This window comes from Ambystoma mexicanum, chromosome 3q, assembly GCF_040938575.1.
Source record: "Ambystoma mexicanum isolate Mex_15411 chromosome 3q, UKY_AmexF1_1, whole genome shotgun sequence".
NCBI lineage: Eukaryota > Metazoa > Chordata > Amphibia > Caudata > Ambystomatidae > Ambystoma > Ambystoma mexicanum.
In genome coordinates, this window is record NC_090926.1 from 684,694,212 (window position 1) to 684,707,588 (window position 13,377).

Here is a 13,377-nt window from a genome sequence, read left to right on the forward strand (position 1 = left end):
GCCCATACTCGGCCATTCACATTCCTTTCTGGTTTTGCAGACCTACAGCTCGATACAAATGAACTTTTATTGGTTTCACTGCTGGGGCTTGGGAAGAGGAGATGATTTGAACTCTCTATCGCACTACGCTGCCACACTTCCAACAGGGTTTATGGCAGTGCTTCAGTATTTCTCAAGACTGGGACCAGGGTCTACGTCATCATTGCTATCCACTATATTTTGACTGCTGTACTACAATATCACTCATGCCGTTTACCTGGGCCTATGTACATTTCCATAACTATTTCAAAACACCTATATCTATTATTCCCCCTGCAACTGTGCTCATTCACTTTCATGTGCAATAATAGATTTTCCTGAGCCTGAATTGTTTTCGTGGGCATGGGAGCTGAACGTCAACCCCACATTAGTCAGCAGTTTACAAACCGCGCATCACAGGGCCAGTTGGTGTCACTCTGCCCATCTCACAAATATGCAATAACGCTGTTATGTCACTTTAATTCTTTATTCTCTTTGCGATAGAAGAGGAGGAACTTGTCTGTGTTTTAAGCATTTTATGGAATAAAAATGTTGATGTTGCATAATCGAGTAATTCACGCATAAGCGGGTGGTATCACCATGCTATGAAACATAAGAACATGGGTGCAAGGACAACCGCGAATACATTTTCTATTTTAATCATTATTATAAGAACTATACAATTCCTCATAGTTTAGGAATGTTTAAAACTAAACTACTTTTACTCTCTAAAAATAGGCAAATACCCCCAAAAAATAACTCACCCACACAGATCTATGGATATGTTTGGACCAGTAGTGCAGGTAGTTCCACATGAAGAAACCTCTATTATAACTGCCTGATCGGAAGAAGTAAACATGTATATTTTAATGTTTATGAATAACTAGGTTACAAAAACATTTCCGTTTTACCATTAAAGCATATTTTTACTTCCTTAAAAAATACTCCCACTGAGAATGGAATTTACATTTTTACTCCCTAAAAAATTATTTTACTCCCAACTTTAAAAAACAGGGAGTAAAATACTCCCACTTCCAAATCTTATCTGGAGCACTGGAGAGATCCCTCTGGAGAGATCTGGAGAGTGGGTTAGGGGAGAACTTGCTAAGCTGTTGTGAAGATATGAGCATTGATAAACATTCTGGTTGTCATCTGTAATCCAACATGTCGGCCTTTTTCTCCCTGCAGGATGGATGATATTCAACTGTGCAAGGAAATCACCCGACTGAAGAAGGAACTACAGAAACTAGTCTCAGTTCCAGGTGAGACGGGGTCCTGATATGAGCCTCACGGGTGACACTTTTGCAGAATTTTGTTTTCAACACATTCAAATCCTGTGGAGCCAGTTATGTTGCAACCTCATTAGCTTTTTCTTTTTCCTTTCTGAGGAAAAGAGAATCCATAGTTCAATGTCCTTACTGATGCGAACCACTATTTATATTCTATATGTAACTCATAGTGTCCTATCCCTTTCTAAAACTGTATAAACAACCTGGCATTAAAATGGATGTTTACATTTGGTCAAGATCCTAATTCTCTAGGTGGATTGTGAAGAATCTAATTTTGGAGGCCAGTCTCAGTGCATAATGCACCATTCCATGGACAGAATTATAAATTGAGATAAATGTGTTAATCATGCCATACAGACACCCTGCCTAGGCTTTGATGTGATCAACATTAACATTTAACTCTCAATCAATTACTGTGAAGGCATCATGAAGCAAGACACAGACAACAGATTCAGAATTGAAAACCAAACACTTTATTAACATAAATGTCAGGATGGAGAAAGGCCTAACTTGCCCTATACAAAGGTGGAAGTTTCCCACCAAAATGAAACTGAGCAAAGTCTGAGTTGAGTTCAACTTAGAAGTCTGTCTGTGTCCAAAACCTATACTTGCCCTCACAACTAATCTATACAATATGTAGATCCCTTCCCCAAAGTATAAAATAGTTCCAACAAAAGGTCTCAAAGTTACCTTTATTAAGTTCAGGCTGACACAATTTTAACCAACATTGGGGATTCCCTTCCCCAAGTTGCAGGTAACATAGTTGCAAACGCAAAAGCACCTTGAGGTTCTGTCCTCAAGTCAATAAGACTTCAGATCTCAGGGTTCCCTTCCCGAAAACTCAGTTTTAGTGTTACCAAAATGTTCTTGATCCTTTTTATGGTCCTTTGTCACACTATAGCCCCCTTTTTATTCTTGGTTTTCATGCAATGTAGTTTCCACACAATTTAGTATTCAATATCACTTTCTTTGGTTCAAGGTTAAAGTTGTATTGCTTTTAGAAATATAGCATAGATGGTTTCACTTGTATTTAAGGTTTATTTAATTACAGTGTTAAATTTGCAATGATTTCAAAGTTCATACATTTTTAGCATTCAGCATATGGTCATGTTTCACTTTAAAGTTCAACACACAGGGCCTCATCACGAGTCTGGCGGTAACCCTTAAATGTGGCGGTAGCGCTATTACCGCCGCATTTAAGGGTCCGCCAGATCATGGCTTTGGCGGATTTCCCCCCAGCTCTGAGCTGGTGGGAAATATGTGGCAAAATTCCCAATTTTTGGTGTGATTACCGCCAGCGGGAAATCCACCGGCGGTAATAGTGCAAATTTTCCCCATTGGGCCAAACCCGTGATCCGGCGCTAATAGTGCCGGGGGGTTTGGCGGTAGGGCTAATAGCGCCGGCGTTACCGCCCAACTCGTGATGAGGCCCACAGTGGTGTTAAAGTTTCATTCCTTTCTGAACTCACAATGTAACAGTTCTGCTTATTAGTAGCGTTTTCACTCAGTTCGGTATTCAATAAAGGTGGGTTGCGCTCATAACACACTTTCAGTTCAACCCGTGGTTCAATAAAGCTTATGGTACAGTGTTCATTCAGTTCAGTATTCAATAAAGGTGAGTTTTGCTTATGGCTCATTTGCGCTTTTTCTGTTATTCAATTTGGGTTTGTTTCACTTTAGTTGAATTGCCCAGTGTTTGGAGACCTTCGAAAATATGTTTCTTGACACAAGCAACCACTCCAATACAAAGTATTCTCAGTTCTTCCCAGCTCTTAGGTAACTGACAATGAAGGAACTGAGCTTTTCAAAAACGTGCTCATTCGAGGCACATGACAACACTGATACAAAGTTTTCAACCAATAATAAAGTTCACACACTCACACACCGGGTTTCCCATTCATTAGAAAATCACTGTTCCATTTCCCAGTTCTTACTTCAGCGCAGATCACACAGCCTTCTGCTTTTAGTGTCAGGGCTCCAGCTCTGCACTTCCGACACTCCTTTTTTTTTTTTTTGGTACAATGCACCTTTACAAATATTTAATAAACAAACATTAAATCAGTAATAAAAAAAATACATTTGAAACATAAGCGCAAGTCATTCTAGTGTACAGTAAAGAGAGAAAAAAATAAAATATCTTTAAGCTTAAAATAACACAAAGTCAACAATTGTGTCTTTACAATATTCACAGAAACATTCTTAGCCTATCTTTCAAAATCCAGAATTCTTTGCTCTATGACAGCAATAAATCGCGTTAGTGCTATTATCAGTTTTTGCGATTTGCCCCACATGCATTGTGACCATAGCAACTCTCTAGAAAATTCCAAATTACAGTTATAAAATCAAGCTGACTTCAGTATATTCAGACACTCCTGTGTTGATCCTCCAGCACAGGGGAACAAACATGTCAAGAAAAAGGGAAAGGGGCAGCCTTTCCACACGGCTCCCTTCACCTTGTTCAGCCCGCTCCAGAAAATCCCATCTCCCACATCACGCTTCCATGGACCCAGCATCTTGCCATCCTGTTCCAGCTGCTTGCACCATCCCCCTTGCTGCTTCTCCTGTCGCTCTCTATGCTTCTGGCCTTTTCTCCTCTTATACACCTGCAGCCCCTTGACAGGCTGCAGGTGTGGATGTCCTATCAGCCCTGTCTGACCACAATTAGAGGAACATGCCTCACCTTCACTGCTCTTACAAGACATCTTCCTCATCCCAGTACCAGAGTGGTAAAAGAGCACAGTCTTCATTGCTCTTAGTTACCTTTTCTCCATCCCAGTACTGTCAAGTGTCAATTGTGGAGAAATAAAGGCTTATAATAGCCCAGGAATGTTGGGGAAGGGTTGGGTTGGTTGTGCACGGGGAAAAGGGGATGCCATGTCTCACCCAAGGGCTCCCCAGTCCCAAGGACCCTCCACCCAGGTGATCCTCCTTCACTTCTCCCCCGAGGGTCAGGATCCTAGAGCAATGGCCTTTCCCTGGCCACCTGTACAGAGGATCCCAGTGGAATAGATGTGAGGATAACATCAGGCTTCTCACATAACCCTTACTGACACCTATTAACACCCTCCACAGACCTTTGATCTGTTCAAGAAACACTGACCCAAACTACTCTATCCTACTTTATCGTGGAAATATAACAAGTATCCACTCACACTGATAACCCTCGTCGTATTCTTGACCATCACACCACACAACAACCTATTAACAACCCAGAGAGCCCTCCATGCAACACACACATTAAGCTTACAGATACTTGACCACTTTCCCAAAGTAGAGTGTCTCTAGTCTACCTTGCCCCATCATTTCACCAACAGCAACTCTGATCTCCTCCTGCTACTCCACTACCCCATGCCCCTCTCTTAAAAACACAAAGCTCAAAGGGCCGGTGCAAATGGCAAAAGCTTTGCTATATATAATCCAGTAGCATAATGTAATTGTGATCATTTAAAGAGTTCAAGACTGAGCAATTTTCTAAATTCAGATACCACCATGACTGCAACCCATGGCTTAAAGAATGCAAGTGGACCTCTGCCTATGTAGTTCTGCCAAGATCAGTTGTTCAATACTGTTAAAATCAGTTTAGTAGTCCAAAGTGGGAGATCACTTGTGTGTGACTGGCACTGGGGATTGTGCACTCCCCAAGCAGTGACAAGTGGACAGCTAGCAATGGGATGGGGGCCCTAAGCTGCAATGGTTCAATTGTGCATCGGTATCGTGTCCACCGTTCCCCCACCTGCCTGCATACAATATATCTAGGCACACTAAGAAACCAAGAAATGTTTTAATTCTTCTGAACAACCAAAAGAACGGTTATGAGCCAAAAACCTACTGCATGTTAAAAACCCAGAGCACGTGGAAATACAGAAAAATGCCCAAGATCAAACCCAGTGTCCGTGTTAATGGATGGCCCGGCTGAAGCCCAGGTAGCTGAACAAAGAAGTCATATTTTAGGCATGAAAATCTGCCTTCACTTTTATAATCGAGAAAACTGCACCCTGCTGTAAACTCACAATAAATAGAAAAACAGTCTTGAGGGCCAGGTATGCAAGACCTGATAAGGGAAAAGCACCTTTTATCCACTATAGTTGAACATTGCACACGCAGTGTGAGATCTGCCACCTATTTGTGCACCTTCGGAAAGGCCCTCCCAATCACCCCCAGCTAACTAACCCCTGGCTCTAGTCTCATTATCCCCCAAACTCAGATGAACTGAGTGCACCATGAATCTATCCTGATCCCCTCTGTAATGTGGGTGTTGGCTTGTTCTTGGTTTCTGTAGCCAAGGAGCATTGTGTAACATTCCATGCAAGCTCTGTCCAGCGTCTCTGTTCAAAATGCAGTACTAAATACAAGCAGGCAAACACATATTTCAAATGGCCACATAACACTACCTTTTTACATAAATATGTCAGCATCCATACTTTTCTGTATGCTTCCACCACGCATGATCCCACCTACACATGGAACTGATGACCTAATGTGTCTTTCTGTCTCCACTTACTTCATAGCAGTGTCGTCCGCTTGCACTACAATAGGCATATTTTTGAGAGGTGCCTAAAGGGAATTTAAGGGATGAGATCCATCATTTATTTCCCTATTGGTGTTTTATACTGCACCACGTGCAGAAAAAAACACTTCAGACCACCAACGGCAAGCATAATGCACCATGTCATACAGTGACCAAAAGATTCCAAACTTGTTCATCCATGAGGACGGTTGTTATTCCTTACATGGCAACTGAAGTATGCAGTGCTCAAGCATAGGGGCACGGTGCTTCTTGCCCAAGGACAAAAGGATGCATTGTTCTATTTACAGGGAAGTTCCTTGCACAATAGCAGTATTCTTACTATAATGACAATTTAAGTGCCATGCATAAGCAGGGCCGGACTGGGCCATAAAATTGTCTAGGGCACCAGTATAAAAGTGGGCCACAGTTGCAAATGGCTATTCGTTCCTTTTGTGACACTGTTTAAATCGTACCCAGGGGGGAGTTTTTGATAAAGTGTGATGCAAATTGTGTATTTTAAAAAATATGTATTCAGCAACACTGGTCATAACTACTAGCCGCATAGTGAAGTAACTCCTCAAACTGGCACACATTGGCCAAAAAAGCCGCCCACTTTAACCAAAGAAACTGGCCCACACCAGGATTTTGCATTTTTAGTTCGGCCAGGTGCCTATTGCCCTCTCGGCCATTCTGAGCCTGTAAAAGAAGGATTGAAGGATGTAGTGTTCTATCAATAGGGACAGACTGATTCTTACATATGAATTGTTCGGAAGCACAGAAGTCATTTCATTAAATCGGTAGGAACATCCCTTAAACGCAGGGCTTTAAGTGGGTCGGAGCTAGCTAGGGCTCAGCCCTGCAGTCTCCATATATTGCCCTTGAGTCGGGGCTCGAAAAGGCTGTCCAAACTGACTTTCCCGAATAGATCTCTTGTGGCAGTAATGTAAATACAAAGATGTGTGACAATACTGTAATTCGCGAGTAGACGTCTCTATCACTATTGTTTATAATCACAACATCAGTTGAATACAATTTGAATTAGGTTGTTTTCAAACAGGTTTGATAATTGCAACACTGTATATTAAAGTATTGTCATTACAATGATGCTAATTAGTACATAAGAATAACAGATTTCTTTCAAAGGATCTATAGGATTTCATGGGCAGTGACTTATTTTTATTTGAAGTTCTATTCTATATATGAATATATTTATTTTGGTCAATATTTTATTTTAAACGCATTTATATAATGTAATATACATATATAAATTGAGTTTACTCCCTTTCATTGTACATATGAGAGCTCTACTGGGTCTGTTAGTTTGCTCTTAATTAGTTAGACCACACCTCTTTTGAAGGATTTGGTATTTGAGTGCGATAGACCTTTAGGTCCGACCCCAGAAATGTCAATAACGGCACACTAGAGCCCCCCTTAATTTCTTATACCAATTAAAGCAATGCCTAAGCTGCAGAGTGAACTAGCCTTTGCAACTTGGCCTTTAAGTGCATAATGATACTTCTTTTTTTTTTAAAAAAAAAAATGTTTATTGGTTTATACAAACCTTTAAAAAACACATCAAAATTACACCATACTCGATACAAATCAAAACATAAGCATAAGCATGAGATTGAATTCCATTCATTTGCCAGGATTCTAGTCTATTGTACCAAAGGCGCCTTGTCGGAGAGTGGTTGGTATGCTTCGTGTGAAAACTAAGCCATGTTGGCCACTGCCCTAGTATGCTTATATATCGATATCAGATATCTCAAGACTCCTTTCAATCTCATGCAAAAAAAGGGTTAACACCCTTGTCAGTTTTGTGTTTGAGCCCATAAACATCAGCTGCCACCATTCTTTGACGTCCCTCAGTGGGTATTCATTTATCAATTGTCCAAGATGTTTAGCTCTTAGAGGTCTAAAGAAGGGGCAGAATAAGACGAGGTGTTTAAGCGTTTCATAGCAGACTTTACAAAATCTGCAAAAGATATTGGACTTATCCTTTCCAGCCCAGTTCTTTGTTCGATCTTTAGTTCTAAACAAGTTTAGGCGGAATCTCATATATATGGCCCTCTTCCTGTTGTCTGGGAATAAGACCACATAATTTTGCAATTTGTTGCGCGCTCTTGCTTCGCTGGGGGCGTCCTTCATTGTTTTGGACATCCTTCGGTCTTCACTGGTTTGGATCCAGTCTAAATCCCAGATCTTTTTCTTTACCAGATCCGGCTTGTCATGAAGCGTTTTGATGTTGGTCTCATACAGGGTCAGGAGCTCTTCACATTTCCTAGACCACAGGGATAAAAGGCAGTCTGCGTTGGCATTTCCAGGTTTGCTCAGTATTTTAAATTGTGGAGAGGCGTCAGGCAGCGTGATTTTCCTAAATAAGGCCAGAGCATTCCACGTGATTCGTGCTTCAATAGATGTCAAGCCTAACTCACAGCGTAGGCAGGCTGTCGAGATGCTGTTAGGTAGGTGTAAGATTTTCACCCAAAAGATGTGTTCTAGGGTTGACCAGAATTCAACTGGGCATCCAAAAGCATTTTCGGCTCCATATATGAGGGCTGGGACAACCTTCTGCTGGTAAAAGGTTATCACTGGCTTGAGCGAAAACTTCCCATATCTTTTGTTTAGGATCAGTCCTTGGGAAGCAAAATGTCGGCATTTTGTTCTCACAGTCTCCATCCAAGGGCTGTCATTTATGTTTGTATTAATTTGCATGCCGAGGTATCTAGTAGTTTCCACCGTGGAGAGTTTTTCCTTTCCGAGATGCCATCTAAATTTGATGTTTTTCTGGTGGCGGCCCGTTTGCAGGTTTTGCAGCATCAATATTTCACTTTTTGTGTTATTAATGTGCAAACCCTTGGTTTCCACGTAACGTTCCACTGCACTCATTTTACGCTGGAGGCCGATTGGAGTGGTATCTAACAAGATTAAATCGTCAGCATCAGGGGTGTAGCTAGGTCTGGAAAAGACCCGGGGCTACACTGATGTCGGAACTGTTGGGACTGGGGGCTAGCTAGCCTTTTGGCTGTAGCTCCTGAGATTCTATCCGGGGCTACAACCAAAAGACCAGGGGCTATAGCCCCCTTAGCCCCCCCCTAGCAACGCCTCTGATCAGCATACAGCATCCAGCTTAGAGCAGAGCCATGTATTTTTGGGGAAAAGGATCGGGGCTCATTGATGGCGATGCCAATATCCGAGAGAAACAAGTTAAATATAATCGCTGCCAGCGGGCAGCCCTGTTTAACTCCACAGAAGATGTTTATTTCCTCTGTAAGAGATCCACATTGATTGAGGCACACTCTGATGGAAGTAGCAGTGTGGATTTCTTTCATGGCGGCTAATAGACTTTCAGGACAGCCCCAATTTGACATCTTTGTCCACAGTAGTTCTCGGTCGATGGAATCGAAAGCATGGAAGAGGTCTATCAGGGCTAAGTAGACCTTTCTCCCAGATCGGATGGCTTCCATCTTTAGCAGATTTATTAGCAAAAGGTTTAGGCCACAGCCGACCCCTTTTACAAAGCCCGTTTGTCGTACATCAATGTGGTTGCTATCAACAATCCATCGTGACAGTTTCTGTTGGAGCACAGTTGCGTACACTTTGCCTAGCACGTCCAGGAGCGCTATCGGTCGATAATTTTTGTGCTCAAGGCGATTTCCTTTTTTAAAGATAGGGACTATTATTGCAGTCTTCCAAGAATTTGGAGTTTTACAGCTTCTACAAATTCGGGTAAAGAGCTGTTCACAAAATTCTGCCCATAGTTCTGGATATTGCTTTATAGTAAAGTTGGTCAGGCCGTCGGGTCCAGGGGCCCTTGAGGCGCTGGCACTCTTAATTATCTGGAGCAAATCAGTTTTAGTGAAAGTCAGGTCCCATTTTGTTAAGTTTGATGTTGTGGGGGACAACCACTGTACAGATTTTTGAAATGTGAGGACCACCCTGCTTCTGGTACCATGTTTGTCATCAGCGCAGATTGAGGAGCACCCTCGCTGTTTAATACACTCCAAAACTCAGACGAGTTTTTATTTCTCATCTTTTGCAACATCAGTTCTGCATCGTTTTGGAACATTAGGGCCTTCTGAGATATTATCCAGTTTTTATATTTCTGTTTTGCAGTACGTTTTTCTTGCAAGAAATTTGTGGAATCACTGGATTTTATGTGTCTAATAGTGGCGCGAAGTTCCCTTTTTCTCCTCAAGACCTCAACATCAAATTTAGGTTTGTTTACAAACCCAGGGTTTCTCGATCCCTTTTTTTTCCCCACAAACAATTGTAGGAGATGAGCGTATTCCACTCCAAGATCAATTTTGATGAATGTTTCTGAGAGTTTAGAGACTTCATCAGGGTGGAGTGATAGCCTCACTCTGTTTGGCTCAACCAGGATCCGATGGCTCCAACATTTAACAGATGGTTGTTTTGCAACTCGCAAGGTTAAAATTATCATCTCGTGATCAGTTGGAATCATCTGCTTTACCACAAAAGACAAAGTGGACTGGTGAATCTTTTCTGAGACGAAGAAATAATCCAAGCTAGAGTTCTGTGCAAGTCTTCTCCACGTTGGATTGGCCGGTATATCGCCGGCAGTATTTCCATTTAACATTACCAGAGCTCTAGCCTCCATTTCCGCCATCCATTTAGTGGCCACATTATTCGATGCATGGAGGACTTCATTATTTTTCCGTCTTATGGCCATACAGTTGATGTTCAAGTCTCCACATATAATTATGTTGTTTGACTCATTTTTGAGCAGTAGATCGTCGATTGTTGATGAAACTTGATCTATGAAGGAAAAAGTCCCAGCCTGAGTGTGGTTCCAGTAAATGTTGAATAGATGAAATTGAGTCACATTACCAGTTCTAGGCCCTACTGAGGCTATAGTTGACACTTGTATGAAGGGAGACACGTTTGTGGTGTTTATAATACGGCACCTAGAGCTTTTTTTTACGAGTGTCAGCAAGCCTGCCATGGGTCTTCCTCTGGTTTTTTTAAAAGCCGGATTGAAAGCAACTTCATAGGCGTCCACGATAGGACAAACAGTTAGCCAAGTTTCCTGGAAGCAGACCACATCAAGCACGTCCAGCCAGGGTTCTTCCAATAGGTGGGAGAAGCCCCTAGTGTTCCAGGATCCAATCCTGAACTCTAGTTGCTCCTCTACAACCTGGCATTAACGTCTTGAGGGTCTACATAAAGCTTCCGCCAGCCAAGACCATTCCTTGTGCACTCCTCTTGTATCCTTTGGACTTTGATGGTAATTTCGATGTTGTCATCTTTAGTGAATTTCCCTAAGTCCTTCCCAGAGGCACTACAGAGTGATTGCATCTTCTCGTTGCCAAGGCATGGATGCGGCTCACACTCTCTGATTGTTTCTGAGGTTTGGTGCGAGGCAATTTTAGTGGCTCTGTTAGAAAAAGTTGATTCCCGAGGAGCATTACAGATTTAGGTTTTTGAATTTCTGATCTATAATCTGTTTTGCCATTCTCAAACACTTCTGAGACATCATATCCCATGGACATAAGTGCAGATGCAGCGTCCATTACAATGTTCTTGACGATTCTGGATCTAAAATGAAGAATGATTTTATCGTTTTGATCCTCATTTTTAAATTCCACAGTCTTGATGTCGTCAGAGCAAATTGTTCTAAGAGAAGACACATGTTGGAATAGGCATAGAACGTTTGTGCGGTTTAAGATGAGATTATCGCCGTTTTCTATGCGTTCTAGCCGGACTTTATGAGGTAATACGTTTTTTTCACTGCATCTTCTTTCCGTCCTGTTCAGTTGGTGCCGTTTCCTTCGATCTGAGGCAAGACCTGCATCCTGAGTCTCTTTTCGGGCCAGTTCTGATCAAATTTTGTTCTCTTTGCTAAGATCATGCTCATCACAAGTTTTTCCTTTCGGGTCGCCGTGAGTCCGCGAGCCCTCTTTCAACTCTGAAGTCCTCTCAGTCGTTGATTTAGGCATTGGCCACGATTGCACAAGGGCTTTGCATCTGTCCTCCAAAGTTTTAAAAATAGGGCTCAGGGGGACAGCCTGCGACTCGTCCCCTGCAGTGGTCTTTTTGAGTAAAATACATATTCTTGAGGCACCGATCGGTAATTGAGTGGGAACCGGATCGTTTTCACCGTTTGTTATTTTCTGCGGTTCTAGAGCAGATGCCAACGCGTCCTCTCCCATCTCAGAGACCAATTCCTCGGATTCTAAGGCCTGCAGTACAGGGGCAGGTACCAAAGCAACCTCTCCCGTCTCAGAAGCCATTTCCTCGGATTCTAAATCCTCATACACAGAAAGATTAATAAGGTCGATGGAAGGTTCATCGGCAGGTTCAGAAGACGGTTCAGGTCCCTTGCTCTTCACAATTGCATTGGCAATAGGAAGATCTTTTTTCTTTACAGAGCTTCTGTCTTCTGTAAGGGTGTTATTAACAGTGACATTGACAGTTTTTAAATTCCAGAGAAATTTCCTTGAGTTATTTCCAAGTCTTTGATTTTTTGTTTTTAGGTTTTTCGTTTTTTTTAATTATCCTGATTTCGGTACATTTGCACCCGATTTCTGGGGTGCCTTTCCTTTAAATATATCAAATATTTGACTTTTCGGCTCAGCTGTTTGTGGCATTACATCTCCGCAGACACACAAGGGGCACCCGTATCCGGTGTAATTGCCGATGTTGAAGGTGTCTGCGGATCCAACATCGCGGGATTGTGTACACTCTTGCTGCTTTCCAAGATGCTGACAAAATTCGATTGTTCGGATGAGTCGTCCATCGTTTTTCTCAGACCAAGGGCTGGTGCCTTCTGCATAGTGTTTGCAGAGTCAGATGTTAGGCCCTGGTTACACAAGATAACAGGCACTAAATGAGTCAGAGGACCCATAGAACTGGTCAAGGTATTTGAGTCTGGGCAATTAGAGCCTATTGATGTAATTTTTAGTACTTCTGTGGATTCACCAAGGGTCTTTGTAGTTTCCGAGGCTTCCATGATGATTTGAGGCCTCGGGACTCCAGTGTCTTCATGTAAGTTCCTGACAGATGTATAGACAAGGGACTTTGTGGACAATTGCACATTGTCGTTTTTTTGGGAACCTTGAGGCTCCAACCTGTCTCGCTTGTTGACATCTTGGGTCGTCACCTGTCAATGTTTTAGCACACTTAGTGCTTCTTTGGCGATCTCAGCCAATAGTTTTTTGTCCAATTTGTTGTTTTCTTTCTTTTCTATTAATGTTGCCAACGCAGTGGTCGTTTTTGTTTTTGAGGCCCCATTTTCCTTTCTTTCAGTATTCAAATCTTTTTCAATATTAATTAGTTTCGAGTTCATTAGCGCCACTAAAGTAGTCAGGTCCTTCACGTTGTCATTCAGTTGCTCATAGAGCTTTAGGAAGGGGGCAGTCGAAATTCCTGTTGATGACATTAAAACCGATTGTAGGTCTTTAATAGTGTTCGCATCCAGCCTGACGTTTCAGCGACGGTCTTCTTTATGTGATTGAGCTTTGAATCTTCTGACTTTTGGAAAGTCACGTTCTATAATTGAGGAGACAGTAGAACGGGTCTCAGACGAGGAAGAACTGGAAG

At 42.2% G+C, this 13,377-nt stretch overlaps 1 protein-coding gene across 1 annotated transcript in view; it reads left to right on the plus strand.

Moving 5' to 3' along the window:
* Positions 1 to 13,377, plus strand: part of LOC138582885 (bMERB domain-containing protein 1-like) — a 544,844-nt gene that overhangs the window by 480,430 nt on the left and 51,037 nt on the right. The window contains exon 3 of the mRNA XM_069654591.1: positions 1,207 to 1,280. Coding sequence (XP_069510692.1) covers positions 1,207 to 1,280 — 74 coding nt within the window. The remainder of the gene's footprint in view (positions 1 to 1,206; positions 1,281 to 13,377) is intronic.